Source organism: Numenius arquata, chromosome 38 (genome assembly GCF_964106895.1).
Source record: "Numenius arquata chromosome 38, bNumArq3.hap1.1, whole genome shotgun sequence".
Classification (NCBI taxonomy): domain Eukaryota; kingdom Metazoa; phylum Chordata; class Aves; order Charadriiformes; family Scolopacidae; genus Numenius; species Numenius arquata.
The window spans coordinates 139,102-158,364 of record NC_133613.1 but is presented as its reverse complement, the minus strand read 5'-3'; the positions used below and the strand labels follow the sequence as shown (position 1 = coordinate 158,364).

Below are 19,263 nucleotides of genomic sequence, written 5' to 3'. Positions count from 1 at the left end.
TTTCACCCATTTCCCCCCAAATTCCCAAAATTTGGATTCGATTTCACCCATTTCCTGCAAAATTCCTAAAATTTTGATTCAATTTCACCCATTTCCCCCCAAAATTCCTAAAATTTTGATTCGATTTCACCCATTTCGACCCAAATTCCAAATTCCAGAATTGATTCCGTTTCACCTGTTTTCCCCCAATTTTTTTTAAAAATTCCAATTCGATTTCACCCATTTCCTGCAAAATTCCTAAAATTTCGATTCAATTTCACCCATTTCCACCCAAATTCCAAATTCCAGAAATGATTCGATTTCACCCATTTTCCCCCAAAGTTTTTTAAAAATTCTGATTCGATTTCACCCATTTCCCGCAAAATTCCCCAAATTTCGGTTCCATTTCACCCATTTCCCCCCCAAAATTCCCCAAATTGGGGAGGCCTATGGACCTACCGTTGCTCTTCTGGAGCTGGGCCTCGGCGGGGAAGAGGAGCTGGGGGTGGGCCACCTTGCAGGTGTAGAGCTGGCCCTTGGCCCAGTCGTCGGCGCAGACGGTGGCCACCCCTTCCACCCCGAAGAGCCCGTTGGGCTGTAAGATTTGGGGCGAAATCTTGGTTTCCAGTTTTTCTCCGGTTTCTTTCCACCAGGTGATGACCAAACCTTCCACGCTGGGCATGTTGGCTACCTTGCAGGTCAATTTGGCTACCTTGTCGTTGAAGATATCGACGAAGGCCGGGGGGACAACCTGCACGGAGATGTCCTCGCCCCCTTCCGGACGGTCATCTGGAATAAAGGGGGGGCAAGTGTGTTTTTGGGGGTGGTGGCCACCCATAACCACGTCCCCACCACCCCTAACCATGTCCCCACCACCTTTCATCAGCCACGGATCGCTGGCTACCATGGTTTGAGGGTGGTGGCCACCCATAACCACACCATCACCAACCAAGGGTTGAGGGCAACCATGATTTTGGGGTGGTAGCCACCCATAACCACATCCCCACCACCCATAACCAGCCATGAGTTGGGGGCAAACATGTTTCTGGGGGTGGTGGCCCCCCATAACTACGTCCCCACCAACCAAGGGTTGGGGGCAACCATGGTTTGAGGGTGGTGGCCCCCCATAACTATGTCCCCATCACCCATAACCACGTCCCCACCAGCCAAGGGTTGGGGGCAACCACGGTTTGAGGGTGGTGGCCTCCCATAACCACGTCCCCACCAACCAAGGGTTGGGGGCAACCGTGGTTTTGAGGGTGGTGGCCCCCCGTAACCACATCCCCACCACCCATAACCACGTCCCCACCAGCCAAGGGTTGGGGGCAACCGTGGTTTGAGGGTGGTGGCCCCCCATAACTATGTCCCCATCACCCATAACCACGTCCCCACCAGCCAAGGGTTGGGGGCAACCGTGGTTTTGAGGGTGGTGGCCCCCCATAACCACGTCCCCACCACCCATAACCACGTCCCCACCAACAAAGGGTTGGGGGCAACCACGGTTTGAGGGTGGTGGCCCCCCATAACCACGTCCCCACCAACCAAGGGTTGGGGACAACCGTGGTTTTGAGGGTGGTGGCCCCCCGTAACCACGTCCCCACCAACCAAGGGTTGGGGGCAACCGTGGTTTTGAGGGTGGTGGCCCCCCGTAACCATGTCCCCACCACCCATAACCATGTCCCCACCAGCCAAGGGTTGGGGGCAACCACGGTTTGAGGGTGGTGGCCCCCCATAACCACGTCCCCACCACCCATGGCTTGGTGGCCGCCGTGGCTTGGTGACAACCACGTCTTGGGTGAATGGTGGCCCCCCGTAACCACCTCCCCCCCCCCCCCACACCAGTACCACTTACAGCCGCACTCCAGCGCTTTACTGGTGTTCCTCAGCTCCTCCTCCGCCTGGCAGGTGTAGACGGTCCCCGCGTCCCACTCCTCCTCGGTGACGGTGGCCCGGCTACTGGTGAGGTAGCCCCCTTGGCCGTCGGCCACCGGCCCGTGGGTGGTGACCCCTTGGGTGAGGGTCACCCCGTTCTTCAACCAACGGAAGGGGGTGGGGGGGAGGGGACGGGCCCCCCGGAACTGGCAGAGGAGGGTGGAGTTGCGGTGGGGACCCTCGAAGTCCTCCCGGGAAGGGGGGTGGATGGTGACGCCGGGGACCACCTCGGGGGTGGAGCCTGTTTGGGGGGGGGGGGGGGGGGAGAAGAAGGGGGGTTAGTGGGGAGAAAAAAGGTGGGGGGGCAACTGGGAGGCACTGGGAAGGGGATATGGCACTGGGATGCGGCACTGGGAGGTACTGGGATGGGGAAACGGCACTGGGATGAAGGATGAAACTGCAACTGGGAGGCGCTGGGATGAACTGGGATGGGGGTATGGCACTGGGATGCCGTACTGGGAGGCACTGGGAAGGATGAAGCTGCAACTGGGAGGCGCTGGGATGAACTGGGATGGGGGTATGGCACTGGGATGCGGTACCGGGAGGCACTGGGAGGCATTGGGATGGATGCAGCTCCAACTGGGATGCACTGGGAGGCACTGGGAGGGATGCAGCTCCAATTGGGAGGCACTGGGATGAACTGGGATGCACTGGGATGGATGCAGCTCCAACTGGGAGGCACTGGGAAGGGGATGCGGCAACTGGGATGGGGATGCGGCAACTGGGAGGCACTGGGAAGGGTGCAGTTCCAACTGGGATGCACTGGGAGGTATGCAGCTCCAACTGGGAGGCACTGGGAGGTATGCAGCTCCAACTGGGAGGCACTGGGATGGATGCACTGGGATGAACTGGGATGCACTGGGATGGATGCAGCTCCAACTGGGAGGCACTGGGATGGGGATGCGGCAACTGGGATGGGGATGCGGCAACTGGGAGGCACTGGGAAGGGTGCAGTTCCAACTGGGATGCACTGGGAGGTATGCAGCTCCAACTGGGAGGCACTGGGATGGATGCACTGGGATGAACTGGGATGCACTGGGATGGATGCAGCTCCAACTGGGAGGCACTGGGACAGATGCACTGGGATGAACTGGGATGCACTGGGATGGATGCAGCTCCAACTGGGAGGCACTGGGATGGGGATGCGGCAACTGGGAGGCACTGGGAAGGGTGCAGTTCCAACTGGGATGCACTGGGAGGTATGCAGCTCCAACTGGGAGGCACTGGGATGGATGCACTGGGATGAACTGGGATGCACTGGGATGGATGCAGCTCCAACTGGGAGGCACTGGGACAGATGCACTGGGATGAACTGGGATGCACTGGGATGGATGCAGCTCCAACTGGGAGGCACTGGGATGGGGATGCGGCAACTGGGAGGCACTGGGAAGGGAGCAGCTCCAACTGGGAGGCACTGGGATGAACTGGGATGGATGCAGCTCCAACTGGGAGGCACTGGGAGGCACTGGGAAGGATGCAGCTCCAACTGGGATGCACTGGGATGAACTGGGAGGCACTGGGAGGCACTAGGAAGGATGTAGCTCCAACTGGGAGGCACTGGGAAGGATGCAGCTCCAACTGGGAGGCACTGGGATGAACTGGGATGGATGCAGCTCCAACTGGGGTGCACTGGGATGAACTGGGATGGGGATATGGCACTGGGATGTGGCACTGGGAGGCACCGGGATGAACTGAGAGGCACCGGGATGAACTGGGACGGGGACACGGCAACCGGGATGCACCGGGAAGGATCACCCCCGTCCCCCCCTCCCACTTGCCAACCCCCACCCCCCACTAGCCACCCCCCCCCACCCCCCTCCTCACCGGGGTTCCTGACGCTGGCCACGCGCTGCCCGGTGGGATGTCGGACGCGGCAGTAGAAGGGCTGGAGGCTCTTGCCTTCGGCCGTGGGAAGCCCCAGGCGGCTGGTGGCCACGAAACCCCCCCCGTTGGCCAGGGCCAGGGAAGGGCTAGTGGCCACCCCTCGGGTCACCGTCCGGTTGCTGGCGTCGCTCCAGCTCCAGGTGACGTCATCGGGAAGGAAGCCCAAAGCCAAACAGGCCACCGAGTAGAGCCCGCTGGTGGCCGAGGAGGAGTCGCAGGCGACCAAGGGGAAGAGATCGGGGGCCCGGGGACCACCTGGGGGGGGGGGTTTGGCTAGTGAGGGGGGGGGGGGGAGGGAGGGAGGGGGTGGGGAGCGACGCGGCGCCGTTCGTGTGGGAAAAACCGGGGGGTTTGGGGGCGAAACAAGGCGAAAATGGCGGTTTTTGGTAACGGGGGGGGCGGCGGTTTGGGGGGAGAAATGAAGGATTTGGGGAAAGGCAACCCCCCCCCCCCCCTTCACTCCCTCCCCCTCCCTCCCCGTTTGGGGGGAAAAAGCAGCGTTTCGGGCAAAGAGACCCCATTTTGGGGCGGAAATCAAGTATTTTGGGGCAAAAACCGTTTGGGGGCGAAAATTACGGTTTTTGGGCAAAGAGGCCCCATTTGGGGCGGAAATCCTCATTTTTTGGGAAAAGACCCCTCTTTTGGGGCAAAAATCACCATTTTGGGGGAAAGAGACCACATTTTGGGGCGGAAATCAAGCATTTTGGGGCAAAGACCGTTTGGGGGCGAAAATGACGGTTTTGGGGCAAAGAGGCCCCATTTGGGGCGGAAATCCTCATTTTTTGGGAAAAGACCCCTCGTTTTGGGGCAAAAATCACCATTTTGGGGGAAAGAGACCACATTTTGGGGCGGAAATCAAGCAATTTGGGACAAAGACCGTTTGGGGGCGAAAATTACGGTTTTTGGGCAAAGAGGCCCCATTTGGGGCGGAAATCCTCATTTTTTGGGAAAAGACCCCTCGTTTTGGGGCGAAAATCACCATTTTGGGGGAAAGAGACCACATTTTGGGGCAGAAATCAGCGGTTTTGGGCAAATCCCCCCCTTTTTCGGCGCAAAGACCCCTCATTTTGGGGCAGAAATCACCATTTTTGGGCAAATCCACACCACCACCCCTGACACGTGGGAATTCCCACCCACAGCCCCAGAGCTGCTTCTACAGGACCAGTACAGACCAGTATGAGACCAGTACAGGACCCCAAAACCACCCCACAGCCGCCTCTGCAAGACCAGTACCAAACCAGTACCAGACCAGTATGAGACCAGTACTGGCACCCCACAGCCACCCCTGCGAAACCAGTACCAAACCAGTATGAAACCAGTACAGACCAGTACGGGACCCCGCAGCCACCCCATAGCCACCTCTACAGGACCAGTACCAAACCAGTATGGGACCAGTATGAGACCAGTACAGACCAGTATGGGACCCCGCAGCCCCCCTTGTAGCCACCTCTGCAGGACCAGTACCAGACCAGTATGAGACCAGTATGGGACCAGTACCAGTGCCCCACATCCCCTTCTGCAGGACCAGTACCAGACCAGTATGAGACCAGTATGGGACCAGTACCAGTGCCCCACATCCCCTTCTGCAGGACCAGTACCAAACCAGCATGAGACCAGTATGGGACCAGTACCAGCACTCCACAGCCATCCCACAGCTGCGTCTGCAGGACCAGTATGGGACCAGTACGGGACCAGTACGAGCTACCCCATACTGGGACCAGTATGGGACCCCACAGTCCCCCCATAGCTGCATCTGCGGGACCAGTATGGGACCAGTACGAGCTGCCCCATACTGGGACCAGTACCGGCACCCCACAGCCGCCCTATAGCTGCTTCTACCAGACCAGTATGGAACCAGTACCCCATACTGGGACCAGTACCGGCACCCCACAGCCACCCCATAGCCACTTCTACCGGACCAGTATGGGACCAGTACCCCATACTGGGACCAGTACGGGACCAGTACACTAAACTGGGACCAGTACGGTACCGAACCAGTGCAGGGGCAGTACCCTCTACTGGGACCAGTATGGGACCAGTACGGGACCAGCACGGGACCAGCACCCCATACGGGGACCAGTACCGGACCTGTACCCCATACTGGGAGCAGTACGGGACCAGTACCGGACCAGTACCCCATACGGGGACCAGTACAGAACCAGTAGCCCATACTGGGACCAGTACAGGACCACTACCGGACCAGTAGCAGACCAGTACACCATACGGGGACCAGTACAGGACCAGTACCCCATACTGGGAGCAGTATGGGACCAGTACAGGACCAGTAGCCCATACTGGAACCAGTACGGGACCCCACAGCTGCCCCATAGCTGCCTCTGCAGGACCAGTACCAGACCAGTACGGGACCAGTACAGGACCCCACAGCTGCCCCATAGCTGCCTCTGCGGGACCAGTATGGGACCAGTACCCCATACTGGGACCAGTACGGGACCCCACAGCCGCCCTACAGCTGTGTCAGCAGGACCAGTACAGGACCAGTACGGGACCAGTACCCCATACTGGGACCAGTACGGGACCCCACAGCCCCCCCGTAGCTGCTTCTACCAGACCAGTATGGGACCGGTACCCCATACTGGGACCAGTACAGGACCCCACAGCCACCCTACAGCTGTCTCAGCAGGACCAGTACAGGACCAGTATCCCGTATTGGAACCAGTACCAGACCAGTACCGGACCAGGATCCCCTACTGGGACCAGTACCCGATCTGTACCCCATACTGGTACCGGTACCGGACCAGTACAGGACCAGTACCCCATACTGGGACCAGTACGGGACCCCAGAGCTGCCCCATAGCTGCCTCTGCAGGACCAGTACGGGACCAGTACTGCATACTGGGACCAGTACGGGACCCCACAGCTGCCCCATAGCTGCCTCTGCAGGACCAGTACGGGACCAGTATGGGACCGGTACCCCATACTGGGACCAGTACCGGACCAGTATCCCCTACTGGGACCAGTACCCGACCAGTATCCCCTACTGGGACCAGTACCCGATCTGTACCCCATACTGGTACCGGTACCGGACCAGTACCGGACCAGTACGGGACCAGTACCGCATACTGGGACCAGTACGGGACCCCACAGCTGCCCCATAGCTGCCTCTGCAGGACCAGTACGGGACCAGTATGGGACCGGTACCCCGTACTGGGACCAGTACCGGACCAGTATCCCCTACTGGGACCAGTACCCGACCAGTATCCCCTACTGGTACCGGTACCGGACCAGTACGGGACCAGTACCACATACTGGGACCAGTACGGGACCCCACAGCTGCCCCGTAGCTGCCTCTGCAGGACCAGTACGGGACCAGTAGCCCATACTGGGACCAGTACAGGACTCCACAGCCGCCCCGTAGCTGCTTCTACCGGACCAGTATGGGACCGGTACCCCGTACTGGGACCAGTACCGGACCAGTATCCCCTACTGGGACCAGTATGGGACCAGTAGCCCATACTGGGACCAGTACGGGACCAGTACCGGATCCGTACCCCATACTGGTACCAGTATCCCCTACTGGGACCAGTACAGGACCAGTACGGGACCAGTAGCCCATACTGGGACCAGTACGGGACCCCACAGCCGCCCCGTAGCTGCTTCTACCGGACCAGTATGGGACCGGTACCCCGTACTGGGACCAGTACGGGACCAGTATCCCCTACTGGGACCAGTACCCGATCTGTACCCCATACTGGTACCGGTACCGGACCAGTACGGGACCAGTACCGCATACTGGGACCAGTACGGGACCCCACAGCTGCCCCATAGCTGCCTCTGCAGGACCAGTACGGGACCAGTACGGGACCAGTATCCCATACTGGGACCAGTACGGGACCAGTACCGGATCCGTACCCCATACTGGTACCAGTATCCCCTACTGGGACCAGTACAGGACCAGTACCCCATACTGGGACCAGTACGGGACCCCACAGCCGCCCCGTAGCTGCTTCTACCGGACCAGTACGGGACCAGTACAGGACCAGTATCCCATACTGGGACCAGTACAGGACCCCACAGCCGCCCTGTAGCTGCTTCTACCGGACCAGTATGGGACCGGTACCCCGTACTGGGACCAGTACGGGACCAGTAGCCCATACTGGGACCAGTACGGGACCAGTACGGGACCAGTACGGGACCAGTATCCCCTACTGGAACCAGTACCGGACCTGTACCCCATACTGGGACCAGTACGGGACCAGTACCGGACCAGTACTCCATACTGGAACCAGTACCAGACCTGTACCCCATACTGGGACCAGTACGGGACCAGTATCCCCTACTGGAACCAGTACCGGACCTGTACCCCATACTGGGACCAGTACCGGACCAGTACCGGACCAGTACCCCATACTGGAACCAGTACCAGACCTGTACCCCATACTGGGACCAGTACGGGACCAGTATCCCCTACTGGGACCAGTACCCCGTACTGGGACCAGTATAGGACCAGTATCCTATACTGGGACCAGTACCGGACCCGTACCCGATTCTGGGACCAGTACGGAACCAGTACCGCATACTGGGACCAGTATAGGACCAGTACCCAATGCTGGTACCAGTACCCGATACTGGGACCAATATCCGACCAGTACCGGACCAGTACCGCACCCAGATCCTCCCAATTAAGCAATTCGAACCAATTAAGGCAATTAATGCCCTTAATTAAGGCAATTACTGTCCTTAATTAAGGTAATTAATGCCCACCGCCATGTAAAAGCTCCCCTCATTAATTAAACCCATCCCTCTAATTAACTCACCCCATTAACAACCCGACACAGCTCCTAATTAACACCCGCGCGCTAATTAACGCCGCTCATTAACTCCTAATTGCATCTGCCCTCCCCCAATTAACCTCCTTAAAAAGCCGTTGATTAATTAAGTTACATGAAAAAGCCGTTAATGAAAGCCGATAATTAAGAAAGGAAATGTCTTGAACGACTCCAAGAGCTTAATTAATTGCCTCGGGGGTAATTAGTTGGGGGTGCTAATTAATAGGACGGGGTTTAACGTGCCCTTAATAACGATAATAATTAATAATAGTTAATAATATGTCATCTGATCGATTAATTTAATATATCTATTAATCTATTAATTATCTCTCTATTAATCATATCTAATATGTCTGTTAATTAAATTAATAATGAAATATTAAATTATTATTAAATTGATAATTAAATTATAGATTAAACCATTAGTAATTAACTAATAATTAACTTAATAATAGGGATTTTATCGATAAATCAGGATATCTTTAATTATAATTGTTATCGACATAATGATTTTAGATCGACTAATTAGTCGCTATTAATATGTCTCTACGATAATATTCATTATGAATTATTAATATAATAATTGTATATCAAAGGGCAGAAAATACTAATTAATATATCGAATATCTCGAATAAATTAATATTTATACACTTTATTATTTTTTGGATCTAATTTATCTCTAATTTATTTCCCGCTAATTAAAATATCGATTAATAGCGAGATTAATATATTTAGTAATTAATCGATTTATCCCTAATGTATTTAATAAATAATAGATACGATATATTTTTATATATTTATATAAATAAATATTATCTATTTATTATCTATTGTCTATATATTTATATAAATTAATATTTATATTAATAATTATCTATTATTTTTATTATTATAATTAATTATAATTAATAATTATCTATTATATATTTATATAAATATATAAAAATAATGTATTATTAATAATATATCAATACTATTTATTATTAATATATATTGTTAATAATATATTAGTAATATATATTAATAATAGATAATATTTATAAATATATATATTTATATATAATATAAAATATATATTTATATAAAAATCTAGAAATTTAATACATTTATACCCAAAATAGATTAAATTTCTACCTTTTTATCTAAATCCATTAAATCTAGGGTTTTTTTTTTTTTTACAAAACCTGCACTTTGCCCAAACCCGCCTGAATTCACCCCAAAAACGCCCTTTCCCCCACAATTTGCCAAAAAAGCGCTTATTTTCCCCCAAAGCAGGTGCTGTTTTTTCAGACCCTTTATTTTTCGTAAAAAAAAAAAAGAAAAAAAAAATAAAACACCTCATTTTTTTATGCAAAAAAAAGAGGAATTGGGAAAAAAAAAAAAAAGCCCCCACTTCTCCTTTTTTTGTTGTTTTCGAAACCAAAACCGGGCTATTTTGGGCAAGTTTGGGCTGAAAACCAAACAAGCGCAGGTGGCACCTGTGGGGCGAAAACCGGCCATTTTGGTGCAAAAACCCCCTTTAAAAAAAAAAGGATAACTTTTATTTTAATTTCTTTATATTTTTCACTCCCCCGTTTGGCTTCTTTAAAGCCCCCCCCCCCAAAAAAAAAAGGGCAAAAAAGGTATTTTTCGGATTATTTTTCTCGGGGCAAATAATTCAACTTTTGGAGCCGAACTAGAAATTAGAGCTTTGAATTTAAAATTCCTAATTTTTAAAATATATATATTAAAAAAATATATATATATTATTTTTATATATATTTATATATTTAATATATATATTTATATTTAAATATATATTTAAAATATATATATATTTATATTTAAATATATATTTAAAATATATATATTTTAACGTATTCTCGATATTTTCACAGGAATTATATTTTTATATTAATTCTACTTTTTTGTGGTTTTATATATTTTTAACGTGATTTTTTCCTCTTAAAAAAAAAGTCCCCTTTTCTCTCGAAAACCCAATTTTTGGCTTTTTAGCGCATTTTAACTAATTTTTTTGACTATAACAACCCTTAAAAGAGAAGCCTCCCCCCCCAAAATCGCTATTTTTCTCCTCACCTCCCCCCCCAAAATCCACTTTTTTCACACCAAAAGACCCCTTCTGAGCCTGCCGAAGTCCCGCGGAAAGCGCCTTAATTATCGATAATTAATTAAAAATTGGATTAATGGGGAGATTTGGGCGGTTATTGGTGAATGGGGAGAAAAATATCTATCTAAAAATCACAATAATTTTTAAAGAAATACTTAAAAACCCACAAAAACACTAAAAAAGGGCCTTAAAATCTCTCAAATCTTTTTGAGGCTTTTTTTTTTTTTGGCCCGAAAAGTCCTTTTTTTCTCCCTGTTTTGTCCAAACGAAGCATTTTTTTCCCCCAGAAAAAAAGAACAAAACCTTATTCAGGGGAGAAAAAAAAAAAAAAAATAAATAAAAATCGCTATTTCTACTTTACCCAAATCCCCCTCAATTAAATATCGTCCCGTGGAGAAAAAAAAACCCAAAAACCTCATTTTTCGCACCAAAAAAACCATCTCTCGGCACAAAAAAAATCCACAGATGGAGCCTCTTTGACCCCAAATTTCGTATTTTTTTTCCCCAAACACCCTAAAAACACATAATTTTGGGGCTTTTGGGTACTTTTTGCCATCAATTTGCCCCGGGTTAATTTTTTCCGCCAAAAGAAACCTTAAAATCCTCTTTTTTTGGCCCAATTTTGTCTTTAAATCACCCGCGGGTTCTCTCCCCCCCCCGCCCCCAAAAGACCCTAAAAATCGACATTTTCGCCTATTTCTGTCAAATTGCCTCAAATTATACTTCGCCCCTGAAAAAAACCCTCAGAATCGACTTTTTGACCTATTTTTCACTGTTAAATCACTTCCAAATTAATTTCCCTCCGTAAAATGCCCTAAACCCGACATTTTTCACCCTAAATCTCATTTTCCTCCATAAAACAGCCTAAAAATCAACTTTTTCACCCTAAATCGACATTTTCCTCCATAAAACGCCCTAAAAAATGACGTTTTCCACCCTAAATCTCATTTTCTTCCATAAAACACCCTAAAAATGACATTTTTCACCCTAAATCAACATTTCACTTCGTAAAATGCCCTAAAAATGACATTTTTCACCCCAACTCAACGGTTTCCTCCGTAAAAGGCCCTAAAATGACATTTTTTAACCTCAAATCAACATTTTCCTCCGTAAAATGCCCTAAAATGTCATTTTTTCACCTCAAATCGTAATTTCCCTCCATAAAATGCCCTAAAATTTACATTTTTTCACCCCGACTCAACATTTCCCTCCAAAAAATGCCCTAAAAATGTCATTTTTCACCTCAAATAAACATTTCCCTCCATAAAACGCCCTAAAAAAATGACATTTTTCACCCCAAATCGACATTTCCCCCCCAAAAATGCCCTAAAAATGTCATTTTTCACCTCAAATCGTAATTTCCCTCCATAAAATGCCCTAAAAATTACATTTTTTCACCCCAACTCAACATTTCCCTCCAAAAAATGCCCTAAAAATGTCATTTTTCACCTCAAATAAACATTTCCCTCCATAAAACGCCCTAAAAAAATGACATTTTTCACCCCAAATCGACATTTCCCTCCAAAAAATGCCCTAAAAATGTCATTTTTCACCTCAAATAAACATTCCCCTCCATAAAATGCCCTAAAAAATGTCATTTTTCACCCCAAATCGACATTTCCCTCCATAAAACGCCCTAAAAAAATGACATTTTTCACCCCAAATCGACATTTCCCTCCATAAAACGCCCTAAAAAGTCATTTTTCACCCCAAATCGACATTCCCCTCCAAAAAATGCCCTAAAAAAATGACATTTTTCACCCCAAATCGACATTTCCCTCCATAAAACGCCCTAAAAAGTCATTTTTCACCCCAAATCGACATTCCCCTCCATAAAACGCCCTAAAAAATGTCATTTTTCACCCCAAATCGACATTCCCCTCCATAAAACGCCCTAAAAAATGTCATTTTTCACCCCAAATCGACATTTCCCTCCATAAAACGCCCTAAAAAGTCATTTTTCACCCCAAATCGACATTCCCCTCCATAAAACGCCCTAAAAAATGACATTTTTGACCCGCCGACCGCCCTTTGGCCGGGGTTTTGGCCCCTTTCCCCCCCCCCGAAGGGGGGGGGAAAAAGTCTCCCGCCCCCCCTCCCCCGGCCAAAATTTGGGTCAAAAAAGGCCAAATTTGGGGCTGACGAGACGTTGGGAACGAGGACTTACCGGAGGAGACGGTGACGGTGGTGCCGCTGCCCCACGCATCGATACCACCAGCAATATCACGGTGCCCCCCATCCCCCGACCCCCCGCTCAAAAACCCCTCCCCCCGGCACTTCTGGGGCCTAAAAAACCCCTTTTCACCAATTCGGGGCTTTTTCACCCCGATTCCCCGCAAAATTAAAGAAAAAATGCATGCTTTTGCCCTTTTTTTTGGATATTCTGAAAGCTTAAAATTGCTTTTTTTTTTTTTTGCTCTTCCTCGTCGGGATGTTTCGTGCCAGAAAAATGTGGGCGTGGGGCTAAAAAAATGGGTGGAAAAAGGAGAGAAAAGGGAAAAAAAATTAAAAAGGAAAAAAAAAAGGGCACAAATGGGAAAAGTGTCGCTGGATTTGGGGTAAAAATAGATATAAAGAGAAAAACACTCAATTTGGGATCACAATGACCATGTAAGGCACAGAAACACCCAAATTTTGGGAAAAAAATAGGGATAAAGGCAAAAGCATCGGAAAATTTGGGAGGAAAATGGCCAAAAAAGGCAAAAGCATCCAAATATTTGGGGCAAAAATGGCCATAGAGAGGAAAACTCGCCGTTTTTGGGAACACGATGCCCATATATGGTGGGAAATGCCCATATTTGGGGCAAAAATGGGAATAAAGGTAAAAATATCTGAATTTTGGAGGTAAAAAAAAACCAAAGAGGCAAAAGTATCTGAATATTTGGGGCAAAAATGGCCATAAAGAGGAAAACTCGCCGTTTTTGGGAAAACGATGCCCATATATGGTGGGGAAATGCCCATATTTGGGGCAAAAATGGGAATAAAGGTAAAAATATCTGAATTTTGGAGGTAAAAAAAACCCAGAGAGGCAAAAGTATCTGAATATTTGGGGCAAAAATGGCCATAAAGAGGAAAACTCGCCGTTTTTGGGAAAACGATGCCCATATATGGTGGGGAAATGCCCATATTTGGGGCAAAAATGGGAATAAAGGTAAAAATATCTGAATTTTGGAGGAAAAAAAAACCCAGAGAGGCAAAAGTATCTGAATATTTGGGGCAAAAATGGCCATAAAGAGGAAAACTCGCCGTTTTTGGGAACACGATGCCCATATATGGTGGGGAAATGCCCATATTTGGGGCAAAAATGGGAATAAAGGTAAAAATATCTGAATTTTGGAGGTAAAAAAAACCCAGAGAGGCAAAAGTATCTGAATATTTGGGGCAAAAATGGCCATAAAGAGGAAAACTCGCCGTTTTTGGGAAAACGATGCCCATATATGGTGGGGAAATGCCCATATTTGGGGCAAAAATGGGAATAAAGGTAAAAATATCTGAATTTTGGAGGTAAAAAAAACCCAAAGAGGCAAAAGTATCTGAATATTTGGGGCAAAAATGGCCATAAAGAGGAAAACTCGCCGTTTTTGGGAACACGATGCCCATATATGGTGGGGAAATGCCCATATTTGGGGCAAAAATGGGAATAAAGGTAAAAATATCTGAATTTTGGAGGTAAAAAAAACCCAAAGAGGCAAAAGTATCTGAATATTTGGGGCAAAAATGGCCATAAAGAGGAAAACTCGCCTTTTTTGGGGAACACAATGCCCATAAAAGGAAGAGAAATGTCCATATTCTGAGGGAAAAAGCACCATAAAATGCAAAAGCATCTAAATATTTGGGGGGGAAATGCCAAAAAAGCTGAAGTATCTGAATATTTGGGGCAAAAATTGCCAAAAGAGGCAAAAGCATCCAAAAATTTGGGGCAAAAATTGCTATGGGGGGAAAATTGTCCATTTTTTTATTAATTAAAAAAAACCCAACCAACTGGACATAAACAGAAAAAAAAATCCAAAAATTTAGGGGAAAATGGCCATAAAAGAGTTAAAAATGCCAATATTTGGGGTAAAAATGGCTCAAAAGAGGAAAATGCCCCCAGATTTTGGGTAATAAAAGGCATAAAAGCCCCGAGATGGCCATATTTGGGGCAAAACTAGCCAAAAATGCAAAAAACGTCCCAAAATTTGGAACAGAAATGCCCCAAACCAACAAAAGCATCCCCGTATTTAGGGGAAAAAAAGGGTAGAAAAGCAAAATTTTGGGGGGTTAAAATTGGCCAGAAAGGGGAAAATGGCACAAAAGACCAAGATTTGGTGCAAAATTAATCATAAAGGGCCAAAGCATCAAAGATTTGGGCTGAGAATGGTCAAAAAGGGCCAAAGAGGGCCCAGATTTTGGTGAAAATGGCCAAAAAAAGCGAAAAGGGCCCAAAATTTGGGTCAAAACAGCCAAAAAGGGCCAAAACGGGCCCAGATTTGGGGCAAAACTGGACCAAAAAAGGCAAAAGAAGGCCAAGATTTGGATCAAAACTGGGCCAAAAAGGGCCAAAGCCGGCCCAGATTTGGGCTGAAACTGGCCAGAAAGGGCCAAAGCGGGCCCAGATTTGGGTCAAAATGACCAGAAAGGGCCAAAGCAGCCCCAGATTTGGGTCAAAACGACCAGAAAGGGCCAAAGCCGGCCCAGATTTGGGTCAAGACCAGCCAAAAAGGGCCAAGGCAGGCCCAGATTTGGGCTGAAATTGGCCAAAAAGGGCCAAAGCAGCTCCAGATTTGGGTCAAAAAGACCAGAAAGAGCCAAAGCAGCTCCAGATTTGGGTCAAAACGACCAGAAGGGGCCAAAGCAGGCCCAGATTTGGGTCAAAAACGACCAGAAAGGGCCAAAGCAGCTCCAGATTTGAGTCAAAAACGACCAGAAAGGGCCAAAGCAGGCCCAGATTTGGGTCAAAACGACCAGAAAGGGCCAAAGCAGGCCCAGATTTGGGTCAAAACGACCAGAAAGGGCCAAAGCAGGCCCAGATTTGGGTCAAAACAACCAGAAAGGGCCAAAGCAGGCCCAGATTTGGGTTGAGACCAGCCAAAAAGGGCCAAAGCAGGCCCAGATTTGGGTCAAAACGACCAGAAAGGGCCAAAGCAGCCCAGATTTGGGTCAAAACGACCAGAAAGGGCCAAAGCAGCCCCAGATTTGGGTCAAAATGATCAGAAAGGGCCAAAGCAGACCCAGATTTGGGTCAAAACGACCAGAAAGGGCCAAAGCGGGCCCAGATTTGGGTCGAGACCAGCCAAAAAGGGCCAAAGCAGGCCCAGATTTGGGTCAAAACGACCAGAAAGGGCCAAAGCAGGCCCAGATTTGGGGCAAAACGACCAGAAAGGGCCAAAGCAGGCCCAGATTTGGGTCAAAACAACCAGAAAGGGCCAAAGCAGGCCCAGATTTGGGTTGAGACCAGCCAAAAAGGGCCAAAGCAGGCCCAGATTTGGGTCAAAACGACCAGAAAGGGCCAAAGCAGCCCAGATTTGGGTCAAAACGACCAGAAAGGGCCAAAGCAGCCCCAGATTTGGGTCAAAATGATCAGAAAGGGCCAAAGCAGACCCAGATTTGGGTCAAAACGACCAGAAAGGGCCAAAGCGGGCCCAGATTTGGGTCGAGACCAGCCAAAAAGGGCCAAAGCAGGCCCAGATTTGGGTCAAAACGACCAGAAAGGGCCAAAGCAGGCCCAGATTTGGGTCAAAACGACCAGAAAGGGCCAAAGCAGGCCCAGATTTGGGTCAAAAAGACCAGAAAGGGCCAAAGCAGCCCCAGATTTGGGTCAAAACGACCAGAAAGGGCCAAAGCGGGCCCAGATTTGGGTCGAGACCAGCCAAAAAGGGCCAAATCAGGCCCAGATTTGGGTCAAAACGACCAGAAAGGGCCAAAGCAGGCCCAGATTTGGGTCAAAAACGACCAGAAAGGGCCAAAGCAGGCCCAGATTTGGGTTGAGACCAGCCAAAAAGCACAAAAGCGGGCCCAGGTTTGGATCAAAACAGCCAGAAAAGGCCAAAGCGGGCTCAGATTTTGGTAAAAATGGCGGAAAAGCACCAAAGCAGGCCCAGATTTGGGTCAAAACTGGCCTAAAAAGGCCAATGCAGGGCCAGATTTGGATGAAAATGGCCAAAAAAGCACCAAAGCAGGCCTAGATTTGGGTCGAGATCAGCCAAAAAGGGCCAAAGTGGACCTAGATTTGGGCTGAAACTGGCCAAAAAGGGCCAAAGTGGGCCAAAGTTTGAGCGAAAATGGCCAGAACGGGCAAAAGTGGGCCCAGATTTGGGCCGAGAATGGTCAAAAAGGGCAAAAGCGGGCCCAGATTTTGGTGAAAATGGCCAAAAAGAGCAAAAAGGGCCCAGATTTGGGTCAAAATGGCCAGAAAGGGCCAAAACGGGCCCAGATTTGGGGCAAAACTGGACCAAAAAAAGCAAAAGGAGGCCAAGATTTGGATCAAAACTGGGCCAAAAAGGGCCAAAGCATGCCATTATTTGGGCTGAAACCGGGCCAAAATGGGCCAAAGCCGGCCCAGATTTGGGCTGAAACTGGCCAGAAAGGGCGAAAGCAGGCCCAGATTTGGGTCAAGACCAGCCAAAAAGGGCCAAGGCAGGCCCAGATTTGGGCTGAAATTGGCCAAAAAGGGTCAAAGCGAGGCCAGATTTGGGTCAAAACGACCAGAAAGGGCCAAAGCAGCCCCAGATTTGGGTCAAAATGACCAGAAAGGGCCAAAGCAGCCCCAGATTTGGGTCAAAATGACCAGAAAGGGCCAAAGCAGCCCCAGATTTGGGTCAAAACGACCAGAAAGGGCCAAAGCAGGCCCAGATTTGCCTGAAAACATCCAAAAAGCACCAAAGCAGGCCCAGATTTGGGTTAAAACTGAGCCAAAATGGGCCAAAGGAGGACCAGTTTTGGATCAACACAACCAGAAAGGGCCAAAGCAGTCCAAGATTTGGGTCAAAACTAGCCTAAAAAGGCCAAAGCAGGCCCAGATTTGGGTCGAGACTGGCCAAAGGGGGAAATATCTCCATATTTAGGGAAGAAATGGTCATAAATGGAAAAGAAATCCCAGATTTGGGTCAAAACTGGTCCTAAGAGCCAGTGCATGCCCTGGTTTGGGGTGAAACCGGCCAGAAAGGGTAAAGGACCCTGAGATTTAGGTCAAGAACGGCCCAAAGAGCCAAAGCGTTCCCAGTTCTGGGGGAAAATGGTTGAGTTAGGTTAAAGCATGGCCAGATTTGAGTCAAAAATGGCCCAAATGGGCAAAAGCATGGCTAGATATTGGTGAAAACTGACACAAAGAGCCAAATCCAGCCCAGATTTTGGGCAAAAGTGGCCAGAAAGGGCCAAAGTATTCCCTGGTTTGGGTCAAGAATGTCCAGAAGAGCCAAAGCACCCCAGATTTGGGTTCAAACTGGCCCAAAGAGGCAAAACGTGCCCAGATTTGGGTCCAGAATGGCCCACGAGACCAAAGGAGGATCAGATTTGGGGCAAAACTAGTCTAAAGGGGCCAAACCATGCTCAGAATTGCTGAAAAACTGGCAATAGATGGTAAAACCATCTGTAGCTTGAGGGGAAAAGAGGCCCCAAAAGGAAATCCACCCCCTGGGGAAGGGGCCGGGAAGGGGAAGAGGAAACGGGGGGGCTGGTCCCCCGGGAAGCTGAGCCCCCTCCACGTTTTTGTCACACCACGAACCACCGTGAGGAGCATTAGCACCACCCCAACCATCTCCCACGGTGACACAGGGGGTGACAAAATCCCCCGGCGCAGCCCCCTCCTCTGCGGGGCCGCACGCCCCAGCGCCCACAGCCCCAGATCCTCCCTCCACTCACCCAAAATACCCTGAAAAGGGGAAAAGACCCCCATATTTGCTGCAAAAGTGGGTCTAAATGCTAAAAGCACCCTCAGATCTCCGTTAAAAATGGGCATAAAATGCAAAATCACCCCAATAGTTCTTCCCAAAAGAGCTGCAAAGGGCAAACACAGCCCTGTTTTGGGGTAAAAATGGGCATGAAGAGAAGAGCAATGTCCCTCTTTGGGGCAATATTATCCCTAAAGGGCAAAATATCCTCGGACTTGGGGAAAAAATGGCCATAAGAGGGAGAGAAATGCCAATACTGGGGGGAGAAATGACCCTAAAGAGCAAAATCCACCCGACAATTGGGGTCAAGGTGGCCCTAAAAGGTAAAAGAGCCACGTCTTTCTGCAATTTTGGAAAGAAAGGGCAAAAACATCGTCATATTTGGCCTAAAAAAAAGACAAAAAGGGTAAAAACAGTCACAAGATTTTGGGGAAATCCTTCTCCACATGGAAAAGCGTCAACGTCGTTGGGGCAAAACCACCTGCAAGGTAAAAGCCGCCCCCAAATCGGGGGGGAAAAGGGTGAAAGAGGGCAAAAGCAGGGGGAGATTTGCTGCAGAACTGGGCAGAAAGAGGAAAAGGGATGTTTTTGTCACGGCATGAACCACCGTGAGGAGCACAAGCACCAGCATAACCACCAGTATAACAAGTACCATCTCCCACGGTGACACAGGGGGTGACAAAATCCCCCGGCGCAGCCCCCTCC

At 49.1% G+C, this 19,263-nt stretch overlaps 1 gene segment (V, D, J or C); it reads right to left on the bottom strand.

Moving 5' to 3' along the window:
- Positions 1–438: 438 nt before the first annotated feature.
- LOC141476533 (Ig mu chain C region-like) overlaps positions 439–19,263 on the bottom strand; it is a gene marked incomplete at its 3' end in the record, with an annotated part of 63,027 nt that continues 44,202 nt past the window's right edge. Inside the window, 4 exon segments of the C gene segment in view lie at positions 439–768; positions 1,832–2,152; positions 3,736–4,050; positions 12,858–12,928. Of these exon segments, the coding sequence occupies positions 439–768; positions 1,832–2,152; positions 3,736–4,050; positions 12,858–12,928 (1,037 nt within the window).